This window comes from Trichechus manatus, unplaced genomic scaffold (assembly GCF_000243295.1).
Source record: "Trichechus manatus latirostris isolate Lorelei unplaced genomic scaffold, TriManLat1.0 scaffold00175, whole genome shotgun sequence".
Lineage (NCBI taxonomy): Eukaryota > Metazoa > Chordata > Mammalia > Sirenia > Trichechidae > Trichechus > Trichechus manatus.
In genome coordinates, this window is record NW_004444111.1 from 3,480,896 (window position 1) to 3,496,084 (window position 15,189).

General features: G+C 40.3%; 1 protein-coding gene across 10 annotated transcripts in view; it reads left to right on the forward strand.

Annotated features, from left to right (window-relative positions):
- The first annotated feature begins 1,388 nt into the window (after positions 1-1,388).
- The window catches only part of TRAPPC8 (trafficking protein particle complex subunit 8), a 134,874-nt gene continuing 121,073 nt past the window's right edge, over positions 1,389-15,189 (forward strand). For 6 of the 10 annotated variants that reach the window (XR_002825685.1, XM_023741183.1, XM_023741187.1 and 3 more), the window contains exons 1-2: positions 1,571-2,043; positions 10,618-10,812. Coding sequence is in view for 8 of the 10 variants with exons in the window: in XM_023741183.1 (XP_023596951.1) it covers positions 1,887-2,043; positions 10,618-10,812 (352 nt within the window). In the remaining 2 variants the exon portion in view is untranslated. Of the gene's footprint in view, positions 2,044-10,617; positions 10,813-15,189 lie in introns of those variants that run through there. The other 4 variants (XM_023741190.1, XM_023741191.1, XM_004386891.2 and 1 more) reach the window with 3 other exon arrangements.

A 15,189-nucleotide genomic window follows, 5' to 3' on the forward strand; every position in this document is an offset into this window, starting at 1 on the left:
CACTAATCTTTTGTCTCAATGGATTTACCTATTCTAGATACAGAAGTTAGGTCATACAATTTGTGGCCTTTTTTTGTCTGGCTTCATTCACTTAGGATAATATTTTAAGGTTTGTCCGATATAAATGAGAACTTCATTTCTCTTTATAGCTGAATAATAGTTCATTGTATGTATTATATATACCACACTTTGTTTATCCATTCATCTGTTGATGGACACTTGGGTTGTTCCCACCTTTCGGCTATGGTGAATAATGCTGCAATGAACATTGTACATGTGTCTGTCTTTGAGCTGCTGCCTTCAGGAATAGATAGTTTTAAGGAAATGAATTTCCAGATCTCAACTTGCCAATGTTATCTTTTCTAAATTGATCCGTGGTCAAGGCTCACGTCATCATTCCCTGTTATTTTTTTTCCACCTCTCATTCCACAATTTTCAGAAGAAAAGCATACCTCTCACCTGTCATAAATTCTTACCGTGGTATAAACCTCAGTGCCAAAGGATGGGACAATTTGAGAGACTGATATTGGGGAAGCTTCCTTTAATCAAGGCACCGTAAAACCATGATAAATGCTTGTAATTTCCCTTGTGTTATATTTTTGACATATAATTCAGAAGGAATTCAAACAATTGAGTGACGCTATAGTAAAATTCTTTTCATTCATTTTTACTTATTTATAGGAACAGTCTACAAAAATGAAAACTAGGAACAGAAGCCAGTTCAGGACTTTATACAGTACCTAGTTAATTACTATGAATTATCTCCATTACTCTGAACACACATCCCAGCCAAGTGTAAACAAGAACCGGCTGCGTACCAACAACGCGCACCTTTGCAGGGACACTTTTTCTTCTGCTACAGCAGCGCAGGAGTTTTCCCTGACACTCGAGTTAATCCTAGCACACATTTCTGCTCACTTGCTGACCTCAAATAAGTCTGTTTCTAAAAGCACGATTCTGTTCAAACAATACATGGCTTATTCAGACTAGCTTCAGTGAAACCCCAAAGCACCCGCCACGCGGCATACCCTCTCCGTGAGCAGATATCAGTCCCTTGCCACTCCACTGGCAAGCGTGGCAAGGAACTGGCGAGCCGGTAGAAAGCAAAGCGAACAGCTACATCAGTTGCCCACTGCAGCCAGAAGGAACATTTAGAGTTCCAAACAGGCCAGGTCGGCGCGGAAGGCGAGCGGGCGCCTACACCACTGTCACAGCACGGATATCCAGGCCTTGCCCACCTGACGGATCGCTCGCCGGCTCTACTCGCTGAGCTTTGCCAAGAAGCACGAGAGCTCTGCCTAAATTGTTCAGCGTCCCCAGCCTGGCCCCGCCCACCGAGCTCGTAGCCCCGCCCCAGCCCCACCCTTTTGCTGTCCCCTCCCCCCTCCCCCCGTCAGACCACTTCCGGATCCAGCTTCCCAATCGGCCTCCGTCGCTCTCCATCTTCCTCTTCTCAGTTCTTTCTCCCCCGCCTCGCCTGCAGCCTCCTTTAACACTGTCACGTGAGGGGCGAGCGCGGGGGTTGCCGGGAGTAATACTGCCGGTCGGTCAGGGTTCGGCCTCAATATGGCTGTTCGGGTCAGGCAAAGACGAAGGTTCTGCCATCTGGAGGATTAAGTGGCGATTGTCGGCGTCTCCACCTATTGAGGTGGAATGCGAGGGCGCCGGGGCGAGCGCTGAGGAGCGACGGTGACAGGGCGGTTGGTGGTGTGTACTCCCGGAGCTGAGGCAGCGGCGTCTATTCCTTCTACTCGTCTCGGGGCTACAGTGCGGAGCCCCGCCCGGCCGGGCCAGGCCGGCGGGCGGCGGCGGTACTGCTGCAGCCGCAGGATCAGCCTCTGAGGGTGGGCCGGAGGGCGGCCGCCGCCACTGCTACTGCCGCGGCGATGGCCCAGTGTGTACAGTCAGTGCAGGAGCTAATCCCGGACTCATTCGTTCCCTGTGTCGCCGCGTTATGCAGCGACGAAGCTGAGCGTCTCACTCGTCGCAATCACCTCACCTTCGCAGAGCTGCTTAAGCCCTTCTCTCGCCTCACTTCCGAGGGTATGTGGTGTCCTCTCTTTCTGGCTGGGGCCGGGTAAAGCCGTCATCGGGAAAAGGAAGTTGGGAGCGAACAGGAAAGAGGAGGGTGATGTTTACATCCCGGAACCGGTAGAGTGGCGTCTAGAGTTGGGGCCCCCAGTGTCTCTGGTGGTGGCTGGAGGAGGGGCGGTGGGTGAGGTTGTCAAAACAGCGCGGTTCTAACTTTTAGCTTCTCTAGACACTTCCTTCTTTCCCGACCAGCCGGGGGCTGTTAGCTAATTTAGTGGAAAGAAGAACGTGAGTCCCAGAGAAAGGCCTTGGAACTATCTATTCTCAACGGCCGTGGGGAGGAAATTAGTAAATTGCAAGGCAGGTAAAGTAGGAAGATGCTGCCTCTTAGACCGACGGGGTCTTAGTAAAGAAAACGTGTCATCTTCTCCTCGGTGTTAAAGCACACTTTCAAAGTTGTCTTGAGTATTACAGTTTTCTAGCAATGAGGCTCATCTCTTTAAACTTCTGTTTAGTTATTTTACTTTTTGGAAAATTTAAACACTTTGTTAGGTATACATACCTTGCTTAACCTCTCAAAAAAAAAGTATTATATAAATAATCAAACTTACAGCCTTTTGTAGCTCATAGATAGTGACTCATAGATGAGAAAGTAGTACAAGTTGTAGTTAATTTAACTTAGGTATTGGCGTTATTTAGACTTACAGGAAAGTCCTAACGTTTGGTTTTTTCAGATAAAAGTTCACCTTTTTTTAGTGGGAGAAGTGTTTCTTTTATTCAGGAGTTACCTGTTTTCTCCAGCTTTAAATACTTTTTTAAGGAAAAATGAACTTAAGATGGAAGGTAGAGTTCCAAACTTCAAGTATGGTGTAAATAAAGTACAGCAAAGTGCAAGTAAACTTCTTTGACTCTTAACGGATGTGTAAAGTGTAGAGTTCTTTAATGAAGCTGTGTCAAGGCAAAAATGACTATAATGATTATTTGGTTATGATGCTTTCTCCACAAAAAACAATGCTGTAGAATACATTCATGTATTTGCATGCTACAGGTGCTCTGTGGGAGAATAAAAAAAAACTGAACCAAACCCATGATTCCGACTCTTAGGACCCTGTAAGACAGAGTAGAACTGCCCCATAGGGTTTCTAAGGAGTGGCTGGTGGATTCCAGCTGCCAACCTTTTGGTTAGCAGCCTTAGCTCTTAACCACTGTGCCACCAGGGCTCCTTTGGGAGAATACCAAACCCGTTTCCGTCAAGTTGATTTGAACTCATAGAGACCCCATTATGAGTTTGCTTTTTGTATTTAAAGGAGAGACAGAGCTGTCCAAAAAGACTGTTCGGGAACTCTTGGATTTTTTTCAGCCTACAACTGAACCATCCATTTCATCTCCTCCAGTGTTGTACTGTCAACAAGAACAACAAAATGCCCTAAATTCTTAAATCTCAACAACACTGGAGAGCCAGTTTGACTTTAGTGTGCTTACTTTTTCCGTCTTTGTTAATAAAGAAGATTAATGCTAATCCCGGATACCTGCTTTATGTGTTTTTTTTTTTGTTTAGTCCTTACTGAAGTCAGTGAGGTAGATACTGTTTATTATCACCACTTTAAATTTGAGGACATTGAGGCATGGAGATGTTGTCCAAAGTCTTAGATCTGGGAAAGATTTAAAAACAGGCACTGTGACTCTATACGGTGTTCTTAATCATTATTTGCTTTCATTTCCTGTCAATATTTAGAATTTTTTCTTATTTATGCTATAGAGCAGCTCTGTCCAATAGAAATATAATGAGTCACATATTAATTTTAACATTTCTAATAGCCACACTAGAACGTGAAAAGAAACAAGTGAAATTAATTCTAATAATGTATTTAACCCAATATTTCCAAATGTTAACATTTCAACATATAATTGATATAAAAAACATTAGTGAGATATTTTACTATTTTTTGTTTATTGCTAAATCTTTGCAATATGGTGTGCATTTTGCACTTACATCTCAGTTTGGACTACATACATTTCAAGGCTCTGTCCACCTGTGGCTGGTGCTACCATATCGGACAGTGCAGCCATAGAGGCTTAATATCAGTATACTTCTGCTTGTCCTCTGTAGAATGGGAGAGATTTAGGGAAGCAGTAAAATTGAGCTGGACTTTAGTGGGAGGCAGAAAGTTGGTAGAACAGAGGAGGGCAAGCATTCTCTGTTGAGGAGTGTAAGGCTAGAATGGTATGGGCAAAAGCTATAAAGTATGATTCAGTGGTTGGTGAATAGTGAGGAAAACTTCCTATTGAAGGACAGGATAGTGAGAAGGATGGCTAGATAAGGGAGGACTGTGAATTCTACGAATGGGATTGAATTTTATATCTGATGGTAAATGGATGGTAGTCATGGATTCTTGAGCAAGGATATGACGTTTTGGGAGATTGAGTTGTGTGGTTTATAAGGGTAGATAGGAGTTGATGTTGTAAATTTAAAAGGTCGAGATGATTAGGCATGGGCTAGGCATGAGAAACTTGGCCAAAGGATTTAATTTTTCTGTGGTTTAATTTTTTGCTGATAAATAAATTTTGCAGCTTTTTACCATCCAGAAAAGGCTGATTTTTTTATTTCAAGCATAGGGATTCCTCAAAGGTAGCTTTTCTTTAGGCAATATAGCTGAGAATATGACTGACTAAAACACACTAAAATTTCCTTTGAAGGAGAAAAGAATGTTTAGAAAGATGACTGGACTCCATTTCTGGCCTGTAGGTATGCTGTTATTTGGGGTCAAAACTTGCTTTGACTACTTAGATAACGGTGTAAACTACCAGACATTTTCAGGAGATTTATTTTTAGGTTTCAGTAGGAAAAAAACATGGTTTAAAGCTGTTCTGAAGAGAGGATTGATAGAACAAATTGGAGTACCGTTCATGTGTAGGGCTTTGAAAATAATCCAGACTTCATGTATTAGGTATTAGGCAATGGAGAACCATTGCAGGTTCCTTAGACACGTTTTTAAAAATTGGAGAGTACATTATATCAAATCATGGTTATTATATACATGTATATATATATGTATATATATGTGTATGTATATACACACACACACACACACACACAAAAAAAAAAAAAACCCATTGCCGATGAGTCAATTCTGACTCATAGCAACCCTATAGAGGACAAAGTAGAACTGCCCCATAGGGTTTCCAAGGAGCGGCTACTGGATTCAAACTGCCAGCCTTTTGGTTAGCAGCCATAGCTCTTAACCACTGCGCCACTAGGGCTCCGTATATAAATATGTATGTGTGTATGTATATATATGTGTGTGTATATATGTGTACACACACACCCCTGCCCCTCAGTTGTTGATTATTTCATTATCTGACATTTCACGTTTATGACACTAGTAAAAAATCTAGTATCCTGCTATTTTGCACATTAATGACGTGTCTGGCAGTAACGAACACCGAGGTGTGAGGTGAGAGTAACGCTGGCTGTGATGGTTAAGGTTATGTGTCACCTTGGCTGGGCCATGATTCTTGGTGGTTTGACAGTTATGTAATGATGTAGTCATCTTCTATTTTGTAATCTGATGTGGTCATTGTCCATTTTTTGCATAATGCCAATTTATGTGTAACAGCCTGGTCTTTGGAACCTAACCATGTTGATAAGTGAGGAATGGGTGTATATATACAGTTCTGAGCTGTCATGATTTGATGTGTGTTGGAGACTTGAATTGTGTTAATTGTTCATCATAAATTTTGTGATCCTCATACTTCTTAGAGGTCCCTGGGTGGTGCAAACAGTTTGTGATCAACTGCTAACCTAAAGGTTGGCAGTTTGAATCTGTCCAGTGGTACCGTGGAAGAAAAGGCCTGTCAATCAGCTTCCATTAAAATTACAGCCAAGAAAACCATATGGAGCAGTCACATTCTTTAGCACATGCGATCACCATGAGTTGGAATTGACTTGATGACAGCTAACAACAACAAATACGTCTTAAAGAACTTCCGCTAGCCTTCTGTTTCAAAGAGTGGCAATGTTTGTATTAATTAATCAAGCCTTATTGTTTTTGCTGTCTTGGGAATAGTGCTTTGTTAATTCTAAACTGTGTTTCAGTAGCTCACATAGACATTTTATTAAGTTTTAGGTAAATTTACCAAACCACTAACTTTTGTAGGAATTGGCTTTCATTTTTGAAAAGTACATGTTATTTTCAAATTGATTAAATCTATTTAAGGGATTGAAAAGATAAGAATAGAATACAATTTTTATGTAAACCTTGAATGAGCTAGGAAAAGTGGCAAATTATATACAAAATACCATTGAAGGATACTTAATGCCCGTAGTTTACTGAAATTTTTTTTAGTTAGAAATATTCCATCAATTTTAACTACCAGTGTTGGTGTAATTAATTTCCAAGGTTTTTAGGTACCAAACTTTGAATGAAATTCAAGTCAACTTTTCAAAATTTATATATATATGTATGTATATAGTCTGTCTCATTTTCTTGCAAGTTAATGATCTTTCTCAGTAATTGAACTTTTCTTTATATGGTAAAGTTTTATATGCTTGATGGAAACATAAAATATATAATTTTTATTTTACTTAAAAAAAATGTGTTCCATAGAGTGTGTTAGATGTTGTTAGGTGCCGTTGAATCGGTTCCGACTCATAGTAACCCCTATGCACAACAGAATGAGAACACTGTCCGGTCCTCCACCATCCTCACAATCATTGCTATGTTTGAACCCATTGTTGCAGCCACTGTGTCAATCCATCTCGTTGAGGGTCTTCCTCTTTTTCGCTGACCCTCCACTCCACCAGGCATGATCTCCTGCAGGGACTGGTCTCTGCTGATAACATGTCCAGAGTACGTCCAGTGAAGTCTTGCCATTCTTGCTTCTAAGGAGCATTCTGGCTGCACTTCCAAGACAGATTTGTTCTTTCTTCTGGAAGTCCGTGGTATATTCAGTATTCTTCACCAACACTGTAATTCAAAGGCATCAGTTCTTCTTTGCTCTCCCTCATTCATTGTCCAGCTTTCACAAGCATATGAGGTGATTGGAAATACCATGGCTTGGGTCAGGCACACCTTAGTCCTCAAAGTGGCATGTTTCCTTTTTAACATTTTAAAGAGGTCTTTTGTAGCAGATTTGCCCAATGTGATACGTTGTTTGATTTCTTGACTGTTGCTGCCATAGGCATTGATTATGGATTCAAGTAAAATGAAATCCTTGACAACTTCATTATTTTCTCTGTTTGTCATGATGTTGTTCATTGGCCCAGTTGTGAAGATTTTTGTTTTCTTTATGTTGAGGTGTAATCCATAGTGAAGGCTGTAGTCTGTTATGTTAGATGCTCCCTGAAAAAGAATTTTGTGGTCAAATAAGTTTACTTACCATAGCATGCTTTTTACAGAATTATAATGTTGTTTAGCATGTAAAGGCTCTGTTAAGACCTACTCTAAGGAGACCTTTAGAGAACTTAATCTAATATTTTCCAAATATGGAACTGATTGTTAGAAACAACTTTTAACTATCTTGAGAAACCAGTATTCCACGGCACACATACTGGGAAACGTTACTTCATAATACAGTGAAACCTGTGAGAATCAACTTGATGGGACTGCCTTGTTTTTCCAGGTCTCGCAAGTTTTCTCTTTTTGACAGGGTGCAGTCTTACCACTTTTCTCTCACTCATTTTAGTGGAAAATATTTGAGTTTTCCATCTCTGACAGGTTTCCACCTTACACAGGTTCTGGCTTTTGTAGCTTTTACTGTATAGTATTCAAGAAATTATATGGTAACCTACAGAAGGAAGGCAATGGTAGAGCTGAGTTTTATTTTATTTTGAAATTAAGATGTTAAATGATAAATAAATTCACCTTTTGTGCTGTTGTAATTTTTTGTGTGTAATTTAAAAGCATTTCTCTTAGTCATTCTTAGTTCTTGCCTTCCTTTATATTAGGTTGGTTTTGTGATACCCCAGTTTATTATCTATTGTTGTGTTACAGATTATCCCAACATTTAGCAGAAAAGCATTTATTATCTCCTTGTTTCTCAGGAATCTGGGAGTGGCTTAGCTAGATGGTTCTGCTCAGGGTCTCTCATGAGGCTGCAGTCAAGCTGTCAGCTGGGGTTACAATCATCTGGGACTGGAGGATCCCCTTCCAAGCTCGCTCATGTGATTACTGGCAAGCGTCAGTTGCTTATTAACTGTTGGCCTGACCCTTCAATTCTGTGCCACGTGGGCCTCTCCACAGGCTCACTGAGTGTCCCCATGCATGGCAGTTAGCTTCGCTCAGAGTGAGTAATCAGAGAGGATGGAAACTGCGGTCTTTTATAACCTTATCTCAAAAGTGACATAGCATCACTTTTGTTGTGTTTACTGGTCAAACACACCCTAGGATAATGTGGGAGGGGACTACACAAGAATGTTATTATTGTTAGTTGCCCTCAGTGGGTGTTGAATACTATAAAATAGGGATCATTGGGGGAAGTTAATTAGGGAAACAGGCCTATGTGTGTGTCTTTAAATCAAAAAACAATTATAGAAGAATCCAGAGAATCCAGCCCCCTACCACCCAGAGCTAACAAACATTAACCCTCTATCATATTTGTTTTGTATCTTTTCCTTTTCTTTTAATAGAAGTGAAACATGATATATGGTTAAAGTCCCCTTTCTGTACTTCCTTAGTTCCATTTCCTTCCTCCTTTCATCATTAAAAAAACCAGAACTGATTGCCATTGAGTCGATTCCGATTCATAGTGACCCTATGGGACAGAGTAGAACTGCCCCCATAGGGTTTCCAAGGAGTGGCTGGTGGATTTGAACTGCCAGCCTTTTGATTAGCAGCCTGAACTGTTAACCACTGTGCTACCAGGGCTCCCTTCATCATAGGCAACCATTGTAATGAAATTTGCGTGTATACTTTTTGTACATAATATTTATAATCCCATTGAGGTTGAGTTGATTCCGACTCACAGTGACCCTATAGGACAGAGTAGAACTGTCCCATAGAGTTTCTAAGGCTGTAATCTTTATGGAAGCAGGCTGCCACATCTTTCTCCTGCGAAGAAGCTGCTGGGTTTGAACCACCAATCTTTTGGTTAGCAGCTGAGCACTTAACCACTGCACCACCAGGGCTCCTCTTTATATTTACAATACGAATGCACATATCCATACTGTATATAGTACTTTAAAAGTATTTTTGAGTCTTATGTTTTTTAATTTAAATTTTAGAAATCAACAGAGAGAACACAGACGAAAATTTGAAAGACAGTCTTTATGGATGTAACATTATTTAAAATATAAGCAGACCTGAACTTGAAAGCTCACTGTTTGATATAAAGCATTATCCATTGGTTAAAAAAAACTGTTACTTTTGATGGTTAAGTACCTAAAACCAGTTTTCCAAAGTTGCCTCTTATTTATGTATGATGATCCATGACGTACTTGAAATAGATTGTTGTACCAGCTGCTGACTCCATCACTTATTGAGCGCTTAATTATATAGTTATGTATGTCAGGCATGGTGCTCAATGCTTTACACTTAATCTCATCTAATCCTTAAAATAACTCCGTGAAATAGGATTCACAAGAAATTGAAGTGCAGAAAAGTTAAAAAGTTGTTCAGTATAACCCAGTTAATAAGTGGTGGGTTGAGATTTAAATTAAGGTCTGACTCCAAAAGCTGGGTCTTTAATCATTGTAATGGACCACTTCTAATACTACTATAAAAACTAATCATCTTATCTGATTAAATGAGAAAATGTGCTCAAATTTCTTATTGTGGACTGTGGGCACTGTTGTTGCAATTGCCTGAGAACCTATTCCCTGGCCTGAAGTTTTGAACCACTGGTTATAAATCTCATAGACTGAGGCAAAGACTATAGCAGGCTGAAAAACCAAACCTGTTGCCATCTGTTTAGTTGATTCCCACTCATAGCAACCCTTGTAGGACAGTAGAACTGCCCCATAGAGTTTCCAAGGCTTAATCTTTATAGAATTAGACTGCCACATCTTTCTACTGCGGAGTAGCTGGTGGATTTGAACCACTGACCTTTCGGTTAGTAGCTGAACACTCAACCACTGCACCACCAAGGCTCCTAGCAGGCTAGAGACGGGATATTTAGGGTGGGAAAAGGAATCTGGGAACAGAAGGAAGCTGGCATGCAGCATTTAATTCCCCTTTCTTTCCCATTACCATCTTTGGTGCTGATACCACAGACCTCACACTAGCCTGTACCAGCCTTAAAGTGAGGTGAGAATTAGAGGTTTGGTATGGATAGTGGTTGATCCCAGGCGGCTCTAAACATGAGGAAGGAAAGGACCTACTGTAGGAAATTCTGAGCAGTAGCATTGCGGGAGAAGCAGCAAATCCTGTTTAATAGGCTATCTAGGTAGCCCTTTTGTTATAAAAGGGAACGTAGTACATTGGATGTATTTCTAGAAGAATAGTCCACTTTGAATTTCCTGTTTCTGATTTGAGCATCTTTTTTGTTTGTAATCCATTAGCCCAATTTTTTTTGTTGCTATTGTTGTTATAGTTGGATTGTTATGCATTGTATAGAATTAATTTCAAGTGTTTTTTTTTTTCCTTAAAGTTCACATGAGAGATCCTAATAATCAGCTTCACATAATTAAAAATTTGAAGATAGCAGTAAGCAACATTGTCACCCAACCACCTCAGCCTGGAGCCATTCGTAAACTTTTGAATGATGTTGTTTCTGGCAGTCAACCTGCAGAAGGATTAGTAGCTAATGTGATTACGGCGGGAGATTATGACCTCAACATCAGTGGTATGTAACAAGGTTTATTACTCTTTTTTAGATGAAATTTTCTCTTGTTAGGAAAAGTAATTCTGTAACTCGGAGATCATTCAACAAATATTTAAGTGCTTAGGAGGGCCTGGACATACAATGTTGAAAAACACAGTCCTTGCTTTTAAGGAGGTTGCAGTCAAGTAAGTAGGCAGCCATTCATACTATGAATTTCATGATTTTATTTCATAATGAAAATATATTTGTAGTTTTGATTGTAAAGTTAATACAAGCTCCATAAGGGCAGAAACTTTGACTCTGTTTTACTCCCAGTGCCTAAAGTAATACCTGGAACATTTTCATAATAAATATTTGTTGAATGAATAAACTAACAGTAGATAGAAAATGGCATATTCTTTTGTGACATAAATGCATACTGTAATTAAATAAAAGTAACTTACTGTATTTTTATTTTGCTTAGTGTTAAGTGGAGGAAAAGTTTATAAAATATGTATGAATATGCAATCTTAACTGAGTGTTTCTTAATCTGATTTGAATGGTTAATGTTTTCATAACAAGATTGGTAGGTGAAATGATATAGTAATATGTGAAGTGCGTTAGCTGTATTTGGTGTGACTTTTTTTCTGATATGAAAAAGACAGCTAATTGAAGGACGTTGGATAGATTTTTAGAGGGAAAAGATTAAAGATACATCCTCTGATTAGGATATTTTAGCAGCCTAATAATCTTTTTAGGTGAGCATAATTTGTAATTAATATTTTGGCATCTTTTAATTGCATATTTAAAGATTTGCCTATATGTATGCAGTGAGAGGCCCAGAGACTTAAGTGACATGTTTTAGATCACAAAGTTAGTTGGTTCCATTTGTATAGTTAGAAATAATTGAATTATTTTGTTTAAATGCTCCATACTTTGCTTCTTTTTATGTCATTAATTTTAATTCCAGCAAGATAGGTTAACTTCGTAAATTTTATGTTAGAATATTATGACTGTCTTTACAAATCACAAAAATCTGAATTTTAGAATATATATTTTGAGCAGTTCCTGGCATAGTTTCAGTATGAGTCAAAAGTTTGGATATGAGAAAGTGATAGAATTTGAACTATTTCAAATCAGTGGAAAATTTATGTTACAGTGTGAAAAGCAATGAACCAAATGCCAGAATGTTCAAGTTTTTATACTCCTTTAGCTGTTAATTAATTGGTTAACTTGCATAAGTCACTAAGTGTTTCTGAAACTTGATTTCCTTCTCTGAAAAAAAGAGTTTGACTAGATATTTTCTTAAGGCCTCTCTCAGATCTTTAGTCATGTGATTTTATTTTATAGGGTCTTAAGATTTTTGTTACTTGTGTAATAGATATTTATTGATTTCCTGCTATATGCTTTGTATTGAGATATAGAGATGAATAAGACATATGTAAGTTCATGATCTAGTGAGAAGACAAACATGTAAAACAGTAACTATATAATACATTATAATCATAATACATTGTAATAGATATGGCGTATCTGATAAGCCAGAATACTAAGGGGGCACAGAGAGGGATTAACTATCATATTTAAACAAACAAAAATATCTTTTTTACACTGCAAATATCTTCCTAACCTTCAAAGTTGGTAATATCTTTTACTGTAAAAAAAATAATTTATCAAAATGATATACAGTATACACATAGACATAACGCTGAAAAGACTTACAAGGAAAAAACAGTGGTGATCTCCCTGTCCCGTTTCACCAACTTCTTTAGATGTTTCCTCTGGTATTGTGTGTGTGTGTGTGTGTGTGTGTGTGTGTGTGTGTGTGTGTGTGTGTTTTAACTGAACTTTAGATGAAGGTTTACAGAACAAACTAGCTTCTCATTAAACAGTTAGTACATATATTGTTTTAACAATATATGGTTAACAACCCCATGACATGTCAGTACTCTCCCTTCTTGACCTTGGGTTCCCTGTTATCAGCTTTCCTGTTCCCTCCTGCCTTCTAGTCCTTGCCCCTGGGCTGGTGTGCCCCTTTATTCTCATTTTCTCCTATGGGTCTGTCTGATCTTCGGCTAAAAGGTGAGCCTCCAGACTGACTTCATTACTGGGCTAAGAGAGTGTCTGGGGGCCATACTCTCGGTTCTCCAGCCTCTGTCAGGCCAGTAAGTCGTCTTTTTTTGTGAGTTAAAATTTTGTTCTACATTTTTCTCCAGCTCTGTACTGGACCCTCTATTGTGATCCCTGTCAGAGCAGTCAGTGGTGGTAGCCAGGAACCATCTAGTTGTACTGGACTCAGTCTGGTGGAGGCTGTAGTAGTTGTGGTCTATTAGTCCTTTGGACTAATCTTTCTCTTGTGTCTTTACTTTTCTTCATTTTCCCTTACTCTTGAAGGGGTGAGACCAGGGGTAAATCTTAGATGGCTGCTCACAGGATTTTAAGACCCCAGACACTACTCACCTGTCTTAGGCTGGGTTCTCTAGAGAAGCAAAACCAGTAAAGTGTATAAATATATATACATAGAGAGAGATTATTTCAAGGAAACAGCTCACGTGATTGTAGAGGCTAGAATGTCCCAACTCCGTGGATCAGGGTAGAGGCCTTTCCCAAGTCGCACAGCTGCAGAAGCTGGCAAGCCCAAGATCGGCAGGTTGGAGAGCTCACAGGCTGCGCAGATCGACGAATCCCGGGTTCGGCAGATAAGCTGACAGCTCAAGTCCCAAGAACGGGAGATGAGACGACAGGAAGCAGCCGCAGGATCCAGAGAGAGCAAAAAGCCAGAACGTCTGCTTATATACAGATGCGGGCCACACCTCCAAGGAGACTCCCTTTCATCGGATTGGCTACTCACAGTATATTCAATCATGGGAGTGATTACATTAAAACACTGATCATTTCCCAGCCAAGTTGACACACAATCTTAACCATCACAGTCCACTGCTTCTCAACTTGGCACACATACACATCTTAAACCATACGTAATCGCTGAATAAAGACAATTAGAAAGTCATACTTGCGCCTGACATGATACAGCTAACACGTGTGCAATCGAAAATGTGCTAATCCCGTTTACAGCTTATATTTTATAAGTGAAGGAAACAAAAATATTTGATACACACATACAAAGTAGAAATACTCATAACGATTACAGTCCCTGTTTCTGCAGCTGGTCATGTGGCTGTAACTGGTATTTAGAACTACCTTCTTCCACCACCCGTTCTGTATTCCCTTTGCCCTCAGCAAGCACCTCAGCTGGTCGTGGTTCTTTGCCTGGTGGGGTGACCCAAACCTTCATCCCTGAAGGGTCTGGGTCATTAGCAGTCATGTCAGAATTAGGTTGCTCTAGTTTTCCATTGACTTTAATCACAGGGCATGGTAGTACTAAGGGACGCCCCAAGGAATCTCATGCATTCCAGACATACTCTTTTTTACCTCCATTATGTAATATCAGTTTGATTTTCTCTTGGTAATCAGGATCAGTCACACCAGCCAGTATGGTAACTCCCTTCTTTGCCTGTTGATCCAGAGGCATAAGGAGCCCAAAGTGGCCAGGTGGCACTCTTCACTTCCAGTTCAATGGAAACAGTGATGTGTCCCCAGGTGGGAGCATTCCTCCCTTTGGAACTAAGACCTCTAGGCCTGCAGAGCATAAGGTCGAGGGGACAGGAAGCAAAAATCTTGCAAGTGGATCACTAGGGGTAATAGTGAGTGGTGCCACTCCCATTTCCACCCCTTGATTCCTGGATCCGTGAATCCTGGCTATGGGGGAAACAGCACCATATATTGGACGCTGGTTTAAAGCATATACAGCCTCCTGGAGAACATTGCCCCAACCCTGCAAAGTATTGCCACCTAGCTGGCGCCGTAATTGTGTCTTTAGAAGGCCATTCCATCGTTCTGTCAAGCCACCTGCTTCAGGATGATGGGGAACATGGTAAGACCAGTGAATTCCATGAGCATGGGCTCACTGCTGCACTTTATTTGCTGTGAAGTGAGTCCCTTGATCTGAGGCAGTGCTGTGTGGGATACCTTGATGGTGAATAAGGCATTGTGTAAGTCCATGGATGGTAGTTTGGCAGAAGCATTGCGTGCAGGGAAGGCAAATCCATATCCAGAGTAAGTGTCTATTCCAATAAGGACAAAACGCTGCCCTTTCCATGGTGGAAGTGGTCCAGTGTAATCAACTTGCCATCAGGTTGCTGGCTGATCACCTCGAGGGATAGTGCCATATCGAGGACTCAGTATTGGTCTCTGCTACTGGCAGATTAGGCACTCAGCAGAGGCTGTGGCCATGTCAGCCTTGGTGAGTGGAAGTCCATGCTGCTGGGCCCATGCATAACCTCCATCCCTGCCACCATGGCCACTTTGTTCATGAGCCCATTGAGCAATGACGGGAGTAGCTGAGGAAAGAGGATGATT